Source organism: Ranitomeya variabilis, chromosome 6 (assembly GCF_051348905.1).
Source record: "Ranitomeya variabilis isolate aRanVar5 chromosome 6, aRanVar5.hap1, whole genome shotgun sequence".
In the NCBI taxonomy this organism is placed as follows: domain Eukaryota; kingdom Metazoa; phylum Chordata; class Amphibia; order Anura; family Dendrobatidae; genus Ranitomeya; species Ranitomeya variabilis.
In genome coordinates, this window is record NC_135237.1 from 49,940,167 (window position 1) to 49,954,831 (window position 14,665).

General features: G+C 43.9%; 1 protein-coding gene across 2 annotated transcripts in view; it reads right to left on the reverse strand.

Annotated features, from left to right (window-relative positions):
• MPP7 (MAGUK p55 scaffold protein 7) overlaps nucleotides 1–14,665 on the reverse strand; it is a 323,523-nt gene that overhangs the window by 203,611 nt on the left and 105,247 nt on the right. For both annotated transcript variants that reach the window (XM_077268457.1, XM_077268458.1), the window contains exon 3: nucleotides 6,056–6,210. In XM_077268457.1, coding sequence (XP_077124572.1) covers nucleotides 6,056–6,092 — 37 coding nt within the window. In that variant the 5' untranslated portion in view covers nucleotides 6,093–6,210. The remainder of the gene's footprint in view (nucleotides 1–6,055; nucleotides 6,211–14,665) is intronic.

The window sequence follows — 14,665 nt, forward strand, 5'->3', positions numbered from 1 at the left end:
GTATGGCTTGTCTCTAGAGTTAGTCTTCCTTTGTCCCTTTACCCATGTGTGAGTGTGGCACATTTTCACAGAAACCCTATGAACTTTGCTCTCATAGACCTTCATGACTTTTGACCATAGACGCCCTTTATAAAATAGTACAACGGGCTGTGTCAGCCACTTAGAAGGTTCAGCTATGGTTGTTCTACCAGCGCCCGCAGCAGAACGACAAAAGCTGGTTTCAGGTGTTCAGGATAAGTCGAGATACAATTCAAAGTATCGTAACCCAAATTCACAAAAATGTTCACCTCTTCTTCCATTAATTTTTGACACATTGGCTTGTGTCTTCTGTTTTTATCTGCAAATTTCAAAGTTTATAATAACTTATATATAAAGGTCACCAAGACTTTAACTTGGATTTTGGAACAGATTTTGTATTTACTGTGGTGAATTAGAAACTAATCTGTGGCAGAGTAAAAAAGAAAAAAGAAAAAAGTATGCTCTATGTGCAAATTGTTTTATTTTTTTGCAATTGAGAACATATACATGTGGCCTAAGAATGGTTTCACACATCAGAGTTTTACGGTCAGGGTACAGAGCTCAATTTTAAGACCGATCGCTTGATCGGAACGCAATAGACTGATATATGGCTGTTGAGTTTGGCTCATGATATCGGCGGCCGGTCTGGAAATTGTGGTCTGTACATGAACTGTTTAATATGGACCTGTAAAACCCTCCTAAATATGACAGGTCACGCTGACACTCACCAAACAGACCATGGCCATATTCCCAACAAAAAGAAAATGTTCATGACGCAAATAGTAAAAACGAGAGAAAATCATGTTGAATCTGCCTGAGAGAAGGGAATCCTAACACAATGAAGAGTTTCTAGCATTGCACTCGCAAGTGTGGCCCCGGCCAAACTCTCCGAATTGTGCCAAGGAGATGCCAATAAGTTAGCGTATTTTTTTTAATTTTTTTTTTTTATTTAGATAAGAAAAAAAAAAGAAAAAACTGGAGGCAGATTCCTATGATCAAGGAGAATGGAGACATGGCGTCCATCTTTCCTCCTGCCACACACTGATCAGTCTGATCAGTGAAGGGCAAGAGAGGAAGCTTTCAGGATCTGCACATCAAAATGATGTAATGTATTGTGTGTGTTAGTTTTACAGATGTAGCGGAGTCAAGTGAGTGGTAGCTGAGCTGAATGTGTTTTCACGATGCGGCTGAGCTGAGTGTGCTGATATAGCTGAGCTGTGTGGTGATGTAGCAGAATTGTGTATGTGCATGTAGCAGAACTGTGTGTGCATGTATCTATGTGTGTATAGACAGCAGGGCTGTGTGTGCATGTAACGTGCTTGCACCAGTGTAGTGTATATGTGGTCAAATGAGTGGTAGCTGAGCTGAATGTGTTTTCACGATGCGGCTGAGCTGAGTGTGCTGATATAGCTGAGCTGTGTGGTGATGTAGCAGAATTGTGTATGTGCATGTAGCAGAACTGTGTGTGCATGTATCTATGTGTGTATAGACAGCAGGGCTGTGTGTGCATGTAACGTGCTTGCACCAGTGTAGTGTATATGTGTGTGGTGAAGAGTGTACATAATGTGTGTGCTATAAAGCAAGATATGTGTAATACACATGCTGCAGATAAACACAAACAATAAATCCATCTCCCTCTCTAGTGTATTAAAATTAGTAGTATTGACCCCACCACTTATTTCCTACTGATTAAAACTTCCCTGGCAGTATAAAGATGTTTTTCCTATTTTCTGCTGTCAAAAACTGAGGCTCATCTTCTAGTAAAGTGCATCCTGTAGTCCAAAAAATACGGTACTCTGGATATTAATATACATAAGCTTGGGAGGAAATCTAAATCCTTAAAACTGGTTGCCTTAACATTGAAACATGGATCTGATAAAGAAGGACACATTATAAACGTATGATTGCTGTGATTCTGATGACTGGGAACCCCACCAGTTGTGAGAATGAGGGTCCGAAAGACTCCACTATAGACAATGACTGGATCAGTGGTCACACCTGCTCACTACAGCTACATTTACACAGGGGATTTTGGGATCTGGATCCTGAAATTAGTGGGGGTCCCAGAGGACTGACCCCAGCAGCCACACATTGATCATCTCTCCTGTGTATAGGTGATATGTTCTTAATGGGACAACCCTGCGAACAAGCTCTGTCTACACATTATAAAGGCCCACCAGCAAGTTTGTAAAAACCTCTCGCGGACACCCAGAAGTATGTTCAACCAAAGAGTATTATAAAGTATATGAAACCACTTGTTCCTTAGAGAAGAATTCGTCAAAAGAAAAAAAAATAATTTTTAAGAAACCGTTCCTCCGCCATTCATTCACTGCACTTTCCAGATGCTCAACATTCTTGACATCAGAGTGGAAAAATTTACTGTTAGTCTAGAGAAATCCAATATCGCCCATTCTTGTCATATCCCTCATAGCTTCATTATTAGAACAGGTCTGTGGAAGCTATAAAGGGCTGTTAAATGATTAAAAATATGGCCCTTGTGTTACATCACTTTTTTTTTCACATACTTGAAAGCATGAACTCCGTCCGTACGCAGAAAGTGAGCGTCTACCTTATAAAACACAAGAATGTGCATTTTCATTAAATATTTGTCTGTATTTGTGTAAGATACATCAAAATTCAACTTGGGCAAAAGTCCTTTTTACGGCAACCTGGGGGTATTAAACACTAAAGAACATAGATCCGAAGCCCAGAACAACACCGTAAAGTTTAATAGTATTCATAAAAAGGACACAGCAATGCTTACATTTTCCACTTTGTCAAAAGCAAGTCAGTGTTACTTCATTCTCTTTCTGAATTCAGGCGGGATCACTAGACGACCCCAATAATCTGGCAAGTTACGGGGCTATGCCTCACTGGGCTTGGAGCAGGGAGACTGAGGAGGGACTTGAGGCATAATACGCTTCTTACACTTCTATACGTGTCGCACACTGACGTAACACGCTGTGAAGAACCAGATAGTGGAATCTCACGTGTCAGGAGGCCTTCTAGGTCTCCTGACACATTTCCCCATAGAATATTAATTATGGAGATTTTTTTTTTTTTTTTTTACTTTACTTAATTGACCCGCAGTGGGGCAATTAAAGTATCATTACGAAACAAACGATGGTGCACTGCAGTTGGGCAATGGTTCAGACGCACAGACAACAGCTACATGTGGCCACACGCTTACACCCAAAACTCCCAATTGACTCAGACATTTTCAAAGAAAAAATGCTCCAGCACGGACAGCGGGACTTAAAACATACCGGCAGGAAGTGCTTCACAAATCCTGCCCATCGGTGCCTTGTCACGTGATCGTGGAGAACCGATGTGTTGTCGTGACAGCAGGGGCGTCTGCAGAAGACCCCTGTCCCTGTCACTGTGAATTTCCTGTGAACATCAGTTAATGAGAATCTGTCACATGCTTAAAAAGTTTTTTAATTAAATACCTTGTAAAAACCCTGAGCGCCCTTGATTCAGTCACTCTTTTCCATTTCTTGTTGCATAACTCCATCACAGATATATTCACATGTTTTTTCTGGAGAGCAATATGTGAAATTTCTGCTTTGAAGTCCAACTGGACGTTTCTCCGGAGTCTTCTCGGGGGCATATGCTTTCACCCCTTCCTCCCAGAGGTGCTAATCACAGCTCAGCAGCTGATCTAGCAATCCAGTAGTCGTCTCAGTAACTGCCGAGCTGTGATTGCCAGTGTCTGAGAGAGGAGGGGTGAAAGCGCCCAACACCAAAGAAGACTCTGAAGAAACGCCCAGTTGGACTGCAAAGCAGAAATTTCACATAGTGCGCTCCAAAAGCAACAAATGTAAATATCTCTGCAATGGAGCGATGCAGCGCTAAAACGGAAAAGAGCAACAGAGTCAGGTGAGCTCAGGTAATTTTACAAGGTATAAAACTTATTTTTTTTAAAGGAACTGACTGGTCCTCTTGATGAGGCTGGTCTGCTTACTGGGAAAATCCATGTATGGATAGCTGCATATTTTCTGCTTGACATTCAAATAAGAATGTAATATGGCAATATTAAATTTATATAGCCATGCTGACAAGGATTTTCAGAGTAAATATATCAGCTTCATCAGGTTTATGGGATCTATTTAAATGGGATGTTCATTTCAATTAACTGTAGCCCACAGGGTCAGTGGGGTCTGAAAAAAACCCAAAAAAAAAATAGTACGGCAACCAATCACTGAGCTCAGAGGCTCATACAGTTAACCTTCAGCTATAGAAAAATGCCTAATTTTTACATTATTAAATAGTTGTTAAACCTGATGAGGCTGGTCTACTTACTGTGAAAATCCACGTTAGGATAGCTGCATATTTCCTGCTTGAAATTAAAATGAAATCTTGCTTGACTCATAAAATGCTCGCCTTAATATCAAAATTATATAGGCCTACTGACATGGATTATTCACAGCCCCCCGAGGAAGCACATCATGCGAAACGCGCGTCGGGGTTTTTGACTGGAACCTGACTGCAGGCCTGCACACACATGGGTAAGCCCTAATCTTCATTTGCGGTATGCTCTCTCTGGCACTTTGTTGTACTAAGCACTTTATGGATTTTTGTGCAATATGGCTTTTACCTATGTGGGGTTAGGAGTGGGTGTATCCCAATAGGGTATTTGGTCACTGACCTTTTTCTCCCCCTCCCCCCTCCCCCTTTTTCCACTTATGTTCATATGTGGTGCCAGTTCTGTGGATTACTGATTGTTTACAATGCTATTGGGCTTTGTACCCCCCATGATATACATATGGGTGTGCTTTCATGCAGTCACTTTCCAGTACAGTCGTTCACTTCATCCCCATCCCGTTACATTTTGTGTTTTTATGTTGTAATTTCAAATAAAGTTTACATTTTGTGATAAAATTACTATTATGTAGTTTTTTTGCACAGATGTTCATGGTTTTTGTTAACAAGTATACACTTGGGAGTTTGGTGCTCCCGGTTTTCTCCCCCCATTGGGGTGTTATGGGCACCCCAGGTGAAAGGGAGCGTGGTATTCATAGTAGGATCCACAAGTTCGGCTTTTGTTATAAATTGACATGGATTATTCACAGTAAGTACATCAGCTCATGCAGTCTACATCCTTCAGGTAGATGATTGGCTTCAGCGCTGTCAATGTGCCGTTAACACTGCAGTTGATCAACAAAGCTTGGGACACAGCACCGGGCCCTGGAGAGGTGAGTAAAGCAATTTTTTTTTTTTTTTTAACACTTCACTGAGCCTGAGAATAACTTTTAAAGGAGGGAACATCCTCTTTAAAACGCTCCAGATTAATCATAGTTTCTTAGGCTAGAGGATATCTCTGGCACCTCTTTTCATGGCCTAGTCTACTGAATAGGGCTGTTGTGGAGTCGATTTTGGTGGAGTTTGGAGTCTATTTTTGTGGAATCCAAGACGTACATAATGGATTGACTCCAAAAATATATAATAAATTGGGTGCAGTAGTACAATGCAGGATGGGCTGTTTATTTTTTCATAATAATTTAGGAAAATAATTAAATTTCCTATAAATGTCTGTTCTGTTCCTGATCTAAGGCTCTCAGCTTTAAGTTGAGATGAATCTGTGCTGCAATATATATACATGCTCAGTAGTGACCAGTGCTGTAGGGTCATAGTTGAGATAAATCTGTGCTGCACTTTATATACATGCTCAGTAGTGACCAGTGCTGTGGGGTCATAGTTGAGAAGAATCTGTACTGCACTTTATGTACATGCTCAGTAGTGACCAGTGCTGTGGAGTCGTAGTTGAGATGAATCTGTGCTGCACTTTATATACATGCTCAGTAGTGACCAGTGCTGTGGGGTCATAGTTGAGAAGAATCTGTACTGCACCTTATGTACGTGATCAGTAGTGACCAGTGCTGTGGAGTCGGAGGGAAATTGAGGAGGTTTGGCTTACTGAGTCCACAGCCCTGATCCAATCTATGGGAGTTTGACCATTGTGACCTCTGTTGATCGTTAAACCAAAATGATTACTTGGAAAGATACTTTTGAGTTGACTTATACCACTCAAACTTACCGGAGTCACTTCCCGCGCCTGTCGATAAAGCTGGCATGGCTGCAGACAGTCACAACAACCGCACAGGGAGAAGACAGTGCGACAGCCGCAAGTCAAGAGGCAGCTGTACAAATCCAGAGGGCCAATTCACTCTACACGATTTAGGCAGCTTTTCCCTAAAAAGAACAGAGATATAATTTGTAGAGTAAATCCTGCAGTGACGCCGCAAATTACGCCACTTCATCAAAAGTCAAAATTCTTTCTCAAACTTAATAAAGTTTCTAAGTCTGGGTTCCACAGAAAAACCGTCACCTCTAAATGAAGGAGCCAATTATCATCCTGAAGTAGGTGTGCAGTGAAATGCATCGCATTGTGGCATAGGTACTTAAATCAAGGAAGGAAAAATTATGTGTGATTAGACAGAGGAGACAAGGAGAGAAGGAACTGAGCGGCAAGGGGAATTGCCTCGACTGACGATCATTTTTTTCCCCTGTCCTTCAGTCATTCAATAGAAAGCCTGATTTGTCATTTTAATTCCAGGCCGTCACAGGCGAGCAAATTTATCATCATTCTAAATGAACGGCTCATTCTGCTTCAAAGGTAACATTGTTTTGCACATTAGCTCCACCAGGATCATAATTTACCAAGACATGTAAAAATTGCATACTGCTACGAGCGACAGGTTAAAATAACACCCCATGATGGGAGCTGTACATTAACACTTGACAAAGCAAACACCAGGCTTGTAATGTGAACTACTCCAAACCAGCCAGTCTGGGGGTCAGCCACTGCGATCCGCACAAGGAGCAAGGCTGGGGGAAATCAAATTAAGAGGACAACCATTGATGTTGACCACCTACAAAATTACGTATACTGTCATAAGGGCTTGAGTTGTCATCTTGCATTAAATCTTTTATCATTTTATTATCTTGCCCCAACTAGTGACAACTGATAAATGGATTGCAGCTCTGCTCCCATTAAAGCGAGTAAGAGTTGAGCTGCAGTACCAGAGAACGGCCACTACACAGTGTATAGCGCTGCGTACAACCGGCTGCTGCGGTAGCTGCGAAGAGAGGGGCAGGAACTTATCATTGGTGCAGACACACAGGGGCTAGGGACACAAAACCTATCTACGTATATCTATCTATCAACATATATCTGTATCTCTATATATAATACTAGCTATTGTACCTGTTCTACGCCCGGGTGGAGAGCATTTATATTGGTATATGGTCTCCATCCTGATATGTGTTGCTTCCATCCTGCGCCCTAATCTTGTCATGTGCTGCTACCATCTTGCGCCCCCATCCTGTCATGTGCAGCCCCCATCCTGTTTTGTGTGCCTCCATCTTGTGATGTGCTACTGTCTTCCTGAGCACTCAGCCTGTCACGTGCTCCCATCCTGTACCCCAATCCTGTCATGTGGTGCTCCCATACTCCACCCCAATCCTGTCATGTGGTGCTCCCATACTCCACCCCAATCCTGTCATGTGCTACTCTCTTCCTGAGCCCTCACCCTGTCATGTGCTCCTATCCAGCGCCCCATGCTGTCATGTGGTGCTCCCATCCTGCACCCCCATGCTGCCATGTGCTGCTCCCATCCTGCGCCCTCATCCTGTCATGTAGTGCTTGCATCCTGCACCCACATGCTGTCATGTGCTGCTCCCATCCTGCGCCTCCATTTTGGTTATGTGCTGCTCCCATCTTGCGCCCCATCCTTTCATGTGATGCTCTTATCCTGCGCCCCATCCTGTCACGTGCTGCTCCCATCCTGCGCCCTTATCCTGCCATGTGCTGCTCTTATCTTGTGCCCCCATCCTGTCATGTGCTGCTCCCATCCTGCTTCCCCGTTCTGTCATGTGCTGCTCCCATCCTGCGCCCCCATTCTGACATGTGCTGCACCCATCCTGCGCCCCCGTTCTGTCATGTGCTGCTTCCATCCTGGGCCACAGTTCTGTCATGTGCTGCCCTATTCTGTCATGTGCTGCTCCCATCCTGCGCCACCGTTCTGTAATTTGCTGCTCCCATCCATATGTCCCATACGCTGCTCCATAAAGGTTGATGGCCCCCATAAGATGCTCCATAGTATATGCCTCATATGCTGCTCCATTATGGTTGATGGCCCCCATAAGATGCTCCATAGTATATGCCCGATATGCTGCTCCATTATGGTTGATGGCCCCCATAAGATGCTCCATAGTATATGCCTGATATGCTGATCCATTATGGTTGATGGTCCCCATAAGATGCTCCATTGTATATGCCTCATGTGCTGCTCCATTATGGTTGATGGCCCCCATAAGATGCTCCATAGTATATGCCCTGTATGCTGATCCCTAAAGGTTGATGGCCCCCATAAGATGCTCCATAGTATTATATGCCCTGTATGCTGATGCAATAATAAAAAAAAAATAACATACTCACCTATGGTCGCTGGGCGCCGAGTGCTGGAGGGCCTGAGCAGGCGGGGACACCGGCGCGCTGTGGGGGTCAGGTGCCGGAGTCACCGCTAGCTCAGGCCCCCGGCACTTGATATACTTGATAGGCCCTGATCCTGTGCTGCGTGCCGCTCTGTCTTCCGGGTCCTCTGGCTGTGACTGTTCAGTCAGAGGGCGGCGCGCATTAAGCGCGTCATCGCGCCCTCTGAACTGAACGTCACAGACACAGGATGTGGAGGACGGAGCGGCGCGCATCGGTGGAACGGGGGACAGGTGAATATATCATATACTCACCCTCCTGGCACGTCCCTGCTTCTCCGTTGGAGATCGCGGAGTGCGTTCAGTGCTTACGCATACCGCGATCTCCTGGGAGCGTCACTCTGTGGAGTCCTATGCGCAGTCTATAAAGGCTTAGGACAGAGTGACGCTCCCAGCGTTATATTATAGATATAGTATATCTATTAGGTTCCGCATTATTGACATGATTCCTCGGGGCGGGTCCTGAAGATTAGGACCAGTGGCATGGCTGTGCAGCTGGCTCAAGCTATCCATTTTCTTGAGGCTGCAAGAGGAGGCAGCTTGGACTCTGCACCATCGGAGGATCACAGGGGGCCTAAAGCTGTCTGGATCGTGCGCTCCTGCCATCTAGCAGCTTTAGATCAGCACCTACAAGCTCGGTCTGCTCACGCTCCCCCTCTACTGATAGACTGCAGCAATAGGCAATAAACTAGACAAGCTGAAAACATTAAAATAAAAAAAACCCTTCAATTCTCATTTCCTAATTTTGGTAGGTTTTAACACGACGTGACGTGAGGTTTTGGAGTAGGCTATAAATCTACCAGTCTATCCTATATACACTCAAACAAATAATACACAATAATACAATTGCTGCAATTTTAAAACAGGAAAAAGTCTGAGAAATTGAAAGCTCAGGCTCGAGGGAAATTGGGTAGACAAGAAGTGGGCCAAACTGTTCTCATCGGTCATCAAATCTGCCTCAGTGATAGAGAATGAACAGACTACCAGCCGGAGCTGCCAAAAGTCAATCTGTGAGATCTCTGGGGATCTCTGGTGGAGAATTGGGCCACAGGCTGAGAACCACAACACTGAGCTGGAGGAGCGGCGGTGCCAAGCTAGCTTGGCCTGTGCTAGGTGTAGAACACCTCCGGCATGTACTCCGACTCCCAATTACATCCATTATTCCAATGAGCCAGGGACTACAGGCATGAAGTAAGCCAGTCGAGGGATTTGCTTCATAGATGATGGCCTGGTGCTCTGCTTGTTTCGAAGCCATGAGGGCCCTGTAAACATTAGCAGATTTATTTCTTTGGGTTATAAGAATGACGTAATTGAATCGAATGTGATCCTGTGTAAGCCCACAACACGGCACAACCCACATGACATTTTTACCAGGACTGCGCTGAAGAAAATCACCAAATAAGTACAAATCTTTACTCTTCTTTAGCAAATCTGCAAAACAAAATTATATTTCCTTTTTTTTTTCTTAATTTTATTTTACTTGTTCATCTGATATCTGATAAATAATAGTGGGTGTCACCCAGCTTTCCTAGAGTTATGACCGGTAAATTAACCTAGTAAGGGCTTTGTTATATGTCAATGTGGTAATCCAGGCGCCATTATGCCTATTGTGTGATGGATTGGGCACGCTGTCATTTTACTCTTACTGCTCCCACAATTAAACAGAATTACGTAGAAAACACACATGTAGATGTACAGTCAGCCTTAGGTCAAATTCACTTTTATTCTTACTTGCATCATAGTCTCATCCGTTTTTGGTCCATTTGTCCGTTTTAATTGCATCCATTCTTCAAAGGGGTTGCCCAGGCTTGGGGCTCAAGTCTGCAGTCACTCTATGTGACCGCAGACTTGTGAATCTTCACACACGGACTGTCAGGATTCTACGGCGCCAGGAGCAAGTGGTCATGTGACCTCATTTTTGCGGTTTCCATATTTCTGGCTGCATTCTGACTAGCTGTGTCCGGCGTCGCTCAAGTCACTTGTATTGAGAGAGGCCGGCATGTATGCATATTTGCGGTCCCCCGCCCGCCTTCTCCCGGCACCAGAGAATCCTGACAGAGCACACATTGTGAGCTATGAAGATTCACAAGTCTACAGTCACACAGAGTGACGGCAGACTTGAACCCCAAGTCTGGATTCTTTAATGCAAAAAAAAACAAAACAAAACAAATGATTGATATTTTACAATCGTCCTCTATCCACCAGTCAGTAAAAAAACATACACGGAAATCACGGCTGTCCTTTCATTCTTCATCGACTCATTCACGTGAATGAGGGTGTTTGGTCTGCACATAGAACAACAATAGCACAAGTCTCTGATTTTTTTTTTTATTGATCAGGTCCATAGGTCAGCAAAAGACAACAGACATGTGGAAGAGCCCTTATGTTGCTTTTTTTTTTACTTATTTTTAAAAGTTTTACATGCATTGACTTACCGCCCAAAATGTTAACTAAGTGAACAACATATTTCAATATTTCATAGCTAAGAAAATACTGGGAAATGGACGAAATGACATTAGGATCAGACTACAGAGGGTTTGTTTGTAGTCTGTTACCATGGAGACACATAGGTCTATAAAGAAGCAGTCATTTGTCATTCGGGCTACATAGAGCGCTTTTTTTAATGTTTTATTTATTTTTATTTATTTTTTTAGAAAGCAACTTGAATTTTTGGGAGGAAAAATTGTTGTAAAAGTGGATACAGTATGTAACTACTGTAGAATAATCAACAAGTTGGTAAAGTGGACCCAAAAATAAAGCGTGAGCCATATCAATAGTGAAGTAATGTAAACCACGGATTGGGTTATACATTAACATGAGAATTGTGTGAGCTTCCAATGATTTATCCATTGCTTAAAAGCATTCAACTATTGGGGTATAGTGACACGTCTGAATGGGGTTATTATGGAAGAAAGCGTTGGAATTTATGCAAGTCCCATTAAGACGTATGGGACAGTCACAGAAATTTCTGCAACAGATCTGCAATGTGTGAATGGCCCCCTAATGCTCACACTAAACCCCAGACATAGCTGCTATGATATAAGGTGAGCAGCTTTCCACTCATCCCCAGTAATGAATGCAATCATTTCCAGAAAGGAAATCCTGGCAGGACGCCCCTCTTTAACAAGTGCACTCAGTGCTTAATATTCCTCGCTGCAGACGGTGCTGATAAAACTGGGAGATTTCACCAATTTAATCTCGCGTGTCATGTGACATGACCTCATAGACGTAGTGTACAATAAAACTGTCTTCAATAATTAAGGGACGAATAAAGGAGGAAACTCAGGAAACTCCACGAACAGTCAATTTGGCCACACAACAAGGGAATAACCACATTTATTTATTTTTTTACTAAGCCAGTGATTCATTCCGACAATTCTCCAAATATTCTTATAAAAAGCAGCGTTTTCCTCTCCTCTCGCAGTGACAATGCTATTACTCAGCTTGGAAAGTAACGTGCGCTGCAGCATTACACAAAGCTCGGGGAACTGTTGGAGGGTGACCCGGGATTCTGCATAATGTCAGGCCAATAGAACATGGAGATGAAAGTCAGGAAAGTTTTTCCTTTAAAAAAGAAAGAAAAAAAAAACACACAACGGCCGCCAAGGACAGATGGAGAAGAATTGTGCTGAAAACTAGACTTACTCCATGCAACTATTTTTATTATGGAAAGAAACATCAGTTTTGATTTGATAGTCAGATATGATGAACATTTGATATAGTGCAGTATCCTCATAAATGAAAAATAATGGAAGGGGAAAAACACAAACCGACCTTTTCATCTGGTTATTAGTAGAGTTGAGCGAATATGTTCAGAATCGGTCGCCGAATCTGAATTTGCCATATTCACACCGAAATTATGTTTGATGATCGATTCCGAATACATTCGGTCATTTCTGCTCCCATTGACTCCAATGACAATATTCGTAATCATAATCGGAACCGAATTTTGAAAAATTTGCTCAACTAATTATTAGTGATGAGTGAACGTGCTCTGATAAGGTGTTATCCCACCATGCTCGGGTGCTAACAGTTTCTTCAGAAAGCTCGAAAAATAAGTTCAAGTCCCATGGCTGCATGTCTCGCGGCTGTTAGGCAATCGCTGCATGTGTTCTGGCCATCTAACAAACAGGCTATCCATGTTGTGTGGATATGTAGATTTATTTATGCATCATTTTTGATAATTAATCTCATTATTAAACAACTACAGCGCTGTAGGTTAATCCAAAAGGTTAATAAACCTGATCATTTAAGGCCTCTTTCACACTTCAGTTTTTTTACATCAGTCTCAAACCGTCATTTTCCTCAAAAAACGGATCCGTTTTTTTTTTCGACGGATCCGTTTTTTCCCCATAGACTTGCATTAGCGACGGATTGTGACGGATGGTCGTCCGTTCCATCCGTCATGCGACGGATCCGTCAAAATTTAGCGGACGTCATCTAGAAATTGACGTTCATCTAGACGTTTTTTGTCTCCGTTGAAATGGCGGATCGCGACGGATCCGTCGCGTCCGTCATTTCATAGAATGGCCACCTATGGGCGACGGATCCGTCGCGATCCGTTTTTTGGCGGATCCGTCGCCCCAATCCGTTTTTTCAAGTTTTTTCAATTGCGCATGCTCCAAAAAGTATATACAACCCCCGAGTAACGGATCCGTCAAAAAAACGGATCCGTTACATCCGTTTTTTCAACAATTGTGACGGATCCGTCGATCCGTCACTTTGTCGGAAGTGACTGACGCCAAACGACTGAAGTGTGAAAGAGGCCTAAGAAAGCAAAAGAGAGGATTTGTTGTATGTGGAATTTCCTGAAGAAGAGGTTGCACTGACCTTGAAACGCGTTTAATAAATAGTCTAAATTTATTATCCTTGGAACTTCATCATTAACCCCTTCCCGACCCATGACGCCTATGTGGCGTCATGGAATGATCGCATCCCTGCAGATCGGGTGAAAGGGTTAACTCCTATTTTACCCGATCTGCAGGGAGAGGGGGAGTGGTACTTCAGCCTAGGGGGGGTGGCTTTGCCCCCACGTGGCTACGATCGCTCTGATTGGCTGTTGAAAGTGCAACAGCCAATCAGAGCAATTTGCAATATTTCACCTATGAAAATGGTGAAATATTGCAATCCAGCCATGGCCGATGCTGCAATAGCATCTGCCATGGCTGGAAATCATGTTCTGGCCCCCCCACCGCCCCCGATCTCCTCCCCAGTCCACCGTTCTGTCCGGTACCCCCCTCCGTCCCCCTGTTCGCTCCCCCGTGCTCCTGTCCACTCCCCCGTGCTCCTGTCCGCTCCCCCCGTCCTCCGATCCCCCCCCCCCTGTGCTCCGATCCACCCCCCCACCACCCCCTCATACTTACCGAGCCTCCCGAAGTCGGTCCGTCTTCTCCCTGGGCGCCGCCATCTTCCAAGATGGCGGGCGCATGCTCAGTGCGCCCGCCGAATCTGCCGGCTGGCAGATTCGTTACAAGTACATTTTGATCGCTGTGGTAGGTTCTATCACAGTGATCAAAATAAAAAAAATAATAAATAAACCCCCCCCTTTATCACCCCCATAGGTAGGGACAATAATAAAATAAAGAAAATATTTTTTTTTCTTTCTCCACTAGGGTTAGGGTTAGAACTAGGGTTAGAACTAGGGGTAGGGTTAGGGTTAGGGTTATGGCATGTGCACACAGTGCGGATTTGGCTGCGGATCCGCAGCGGATTGGCCGCGGATCCGCAGCGGATTGGCCGCTGCGAATTCGTAGCAGTTTTACATCAGGTTTACAGTACCATGTACACCTATGGAAAACCAAATCCGCTGTGCCCATGGTGCGGAAAATTCCGTGCAGAAACACTGCGTTGTATTTTCCGCAGCATGTCAATTCTTTGTGCAGATTCCGCAGCGTTTTACACCTGTTCCTCAATAGGAATCCGCAGGTGAAATCCGCACAAAAAAAACACTGGAAATCTGCTGTAAATCCGCAGGTAAAACGCAGTGCCTTTTACCTGCAGATTTTTCAAAAATCGTGCGGAAAAATCTCACACGAATCCGCATCGTGTGCACATAGCCTTAGGGTTAGGGTTGGAATTAGAGTTAGGGTTGGAATTAGGGCTAGGGTTAGAAATAGGGTTAAGATTAGGCTTGTGGTTAGGGTTACGGATAGGG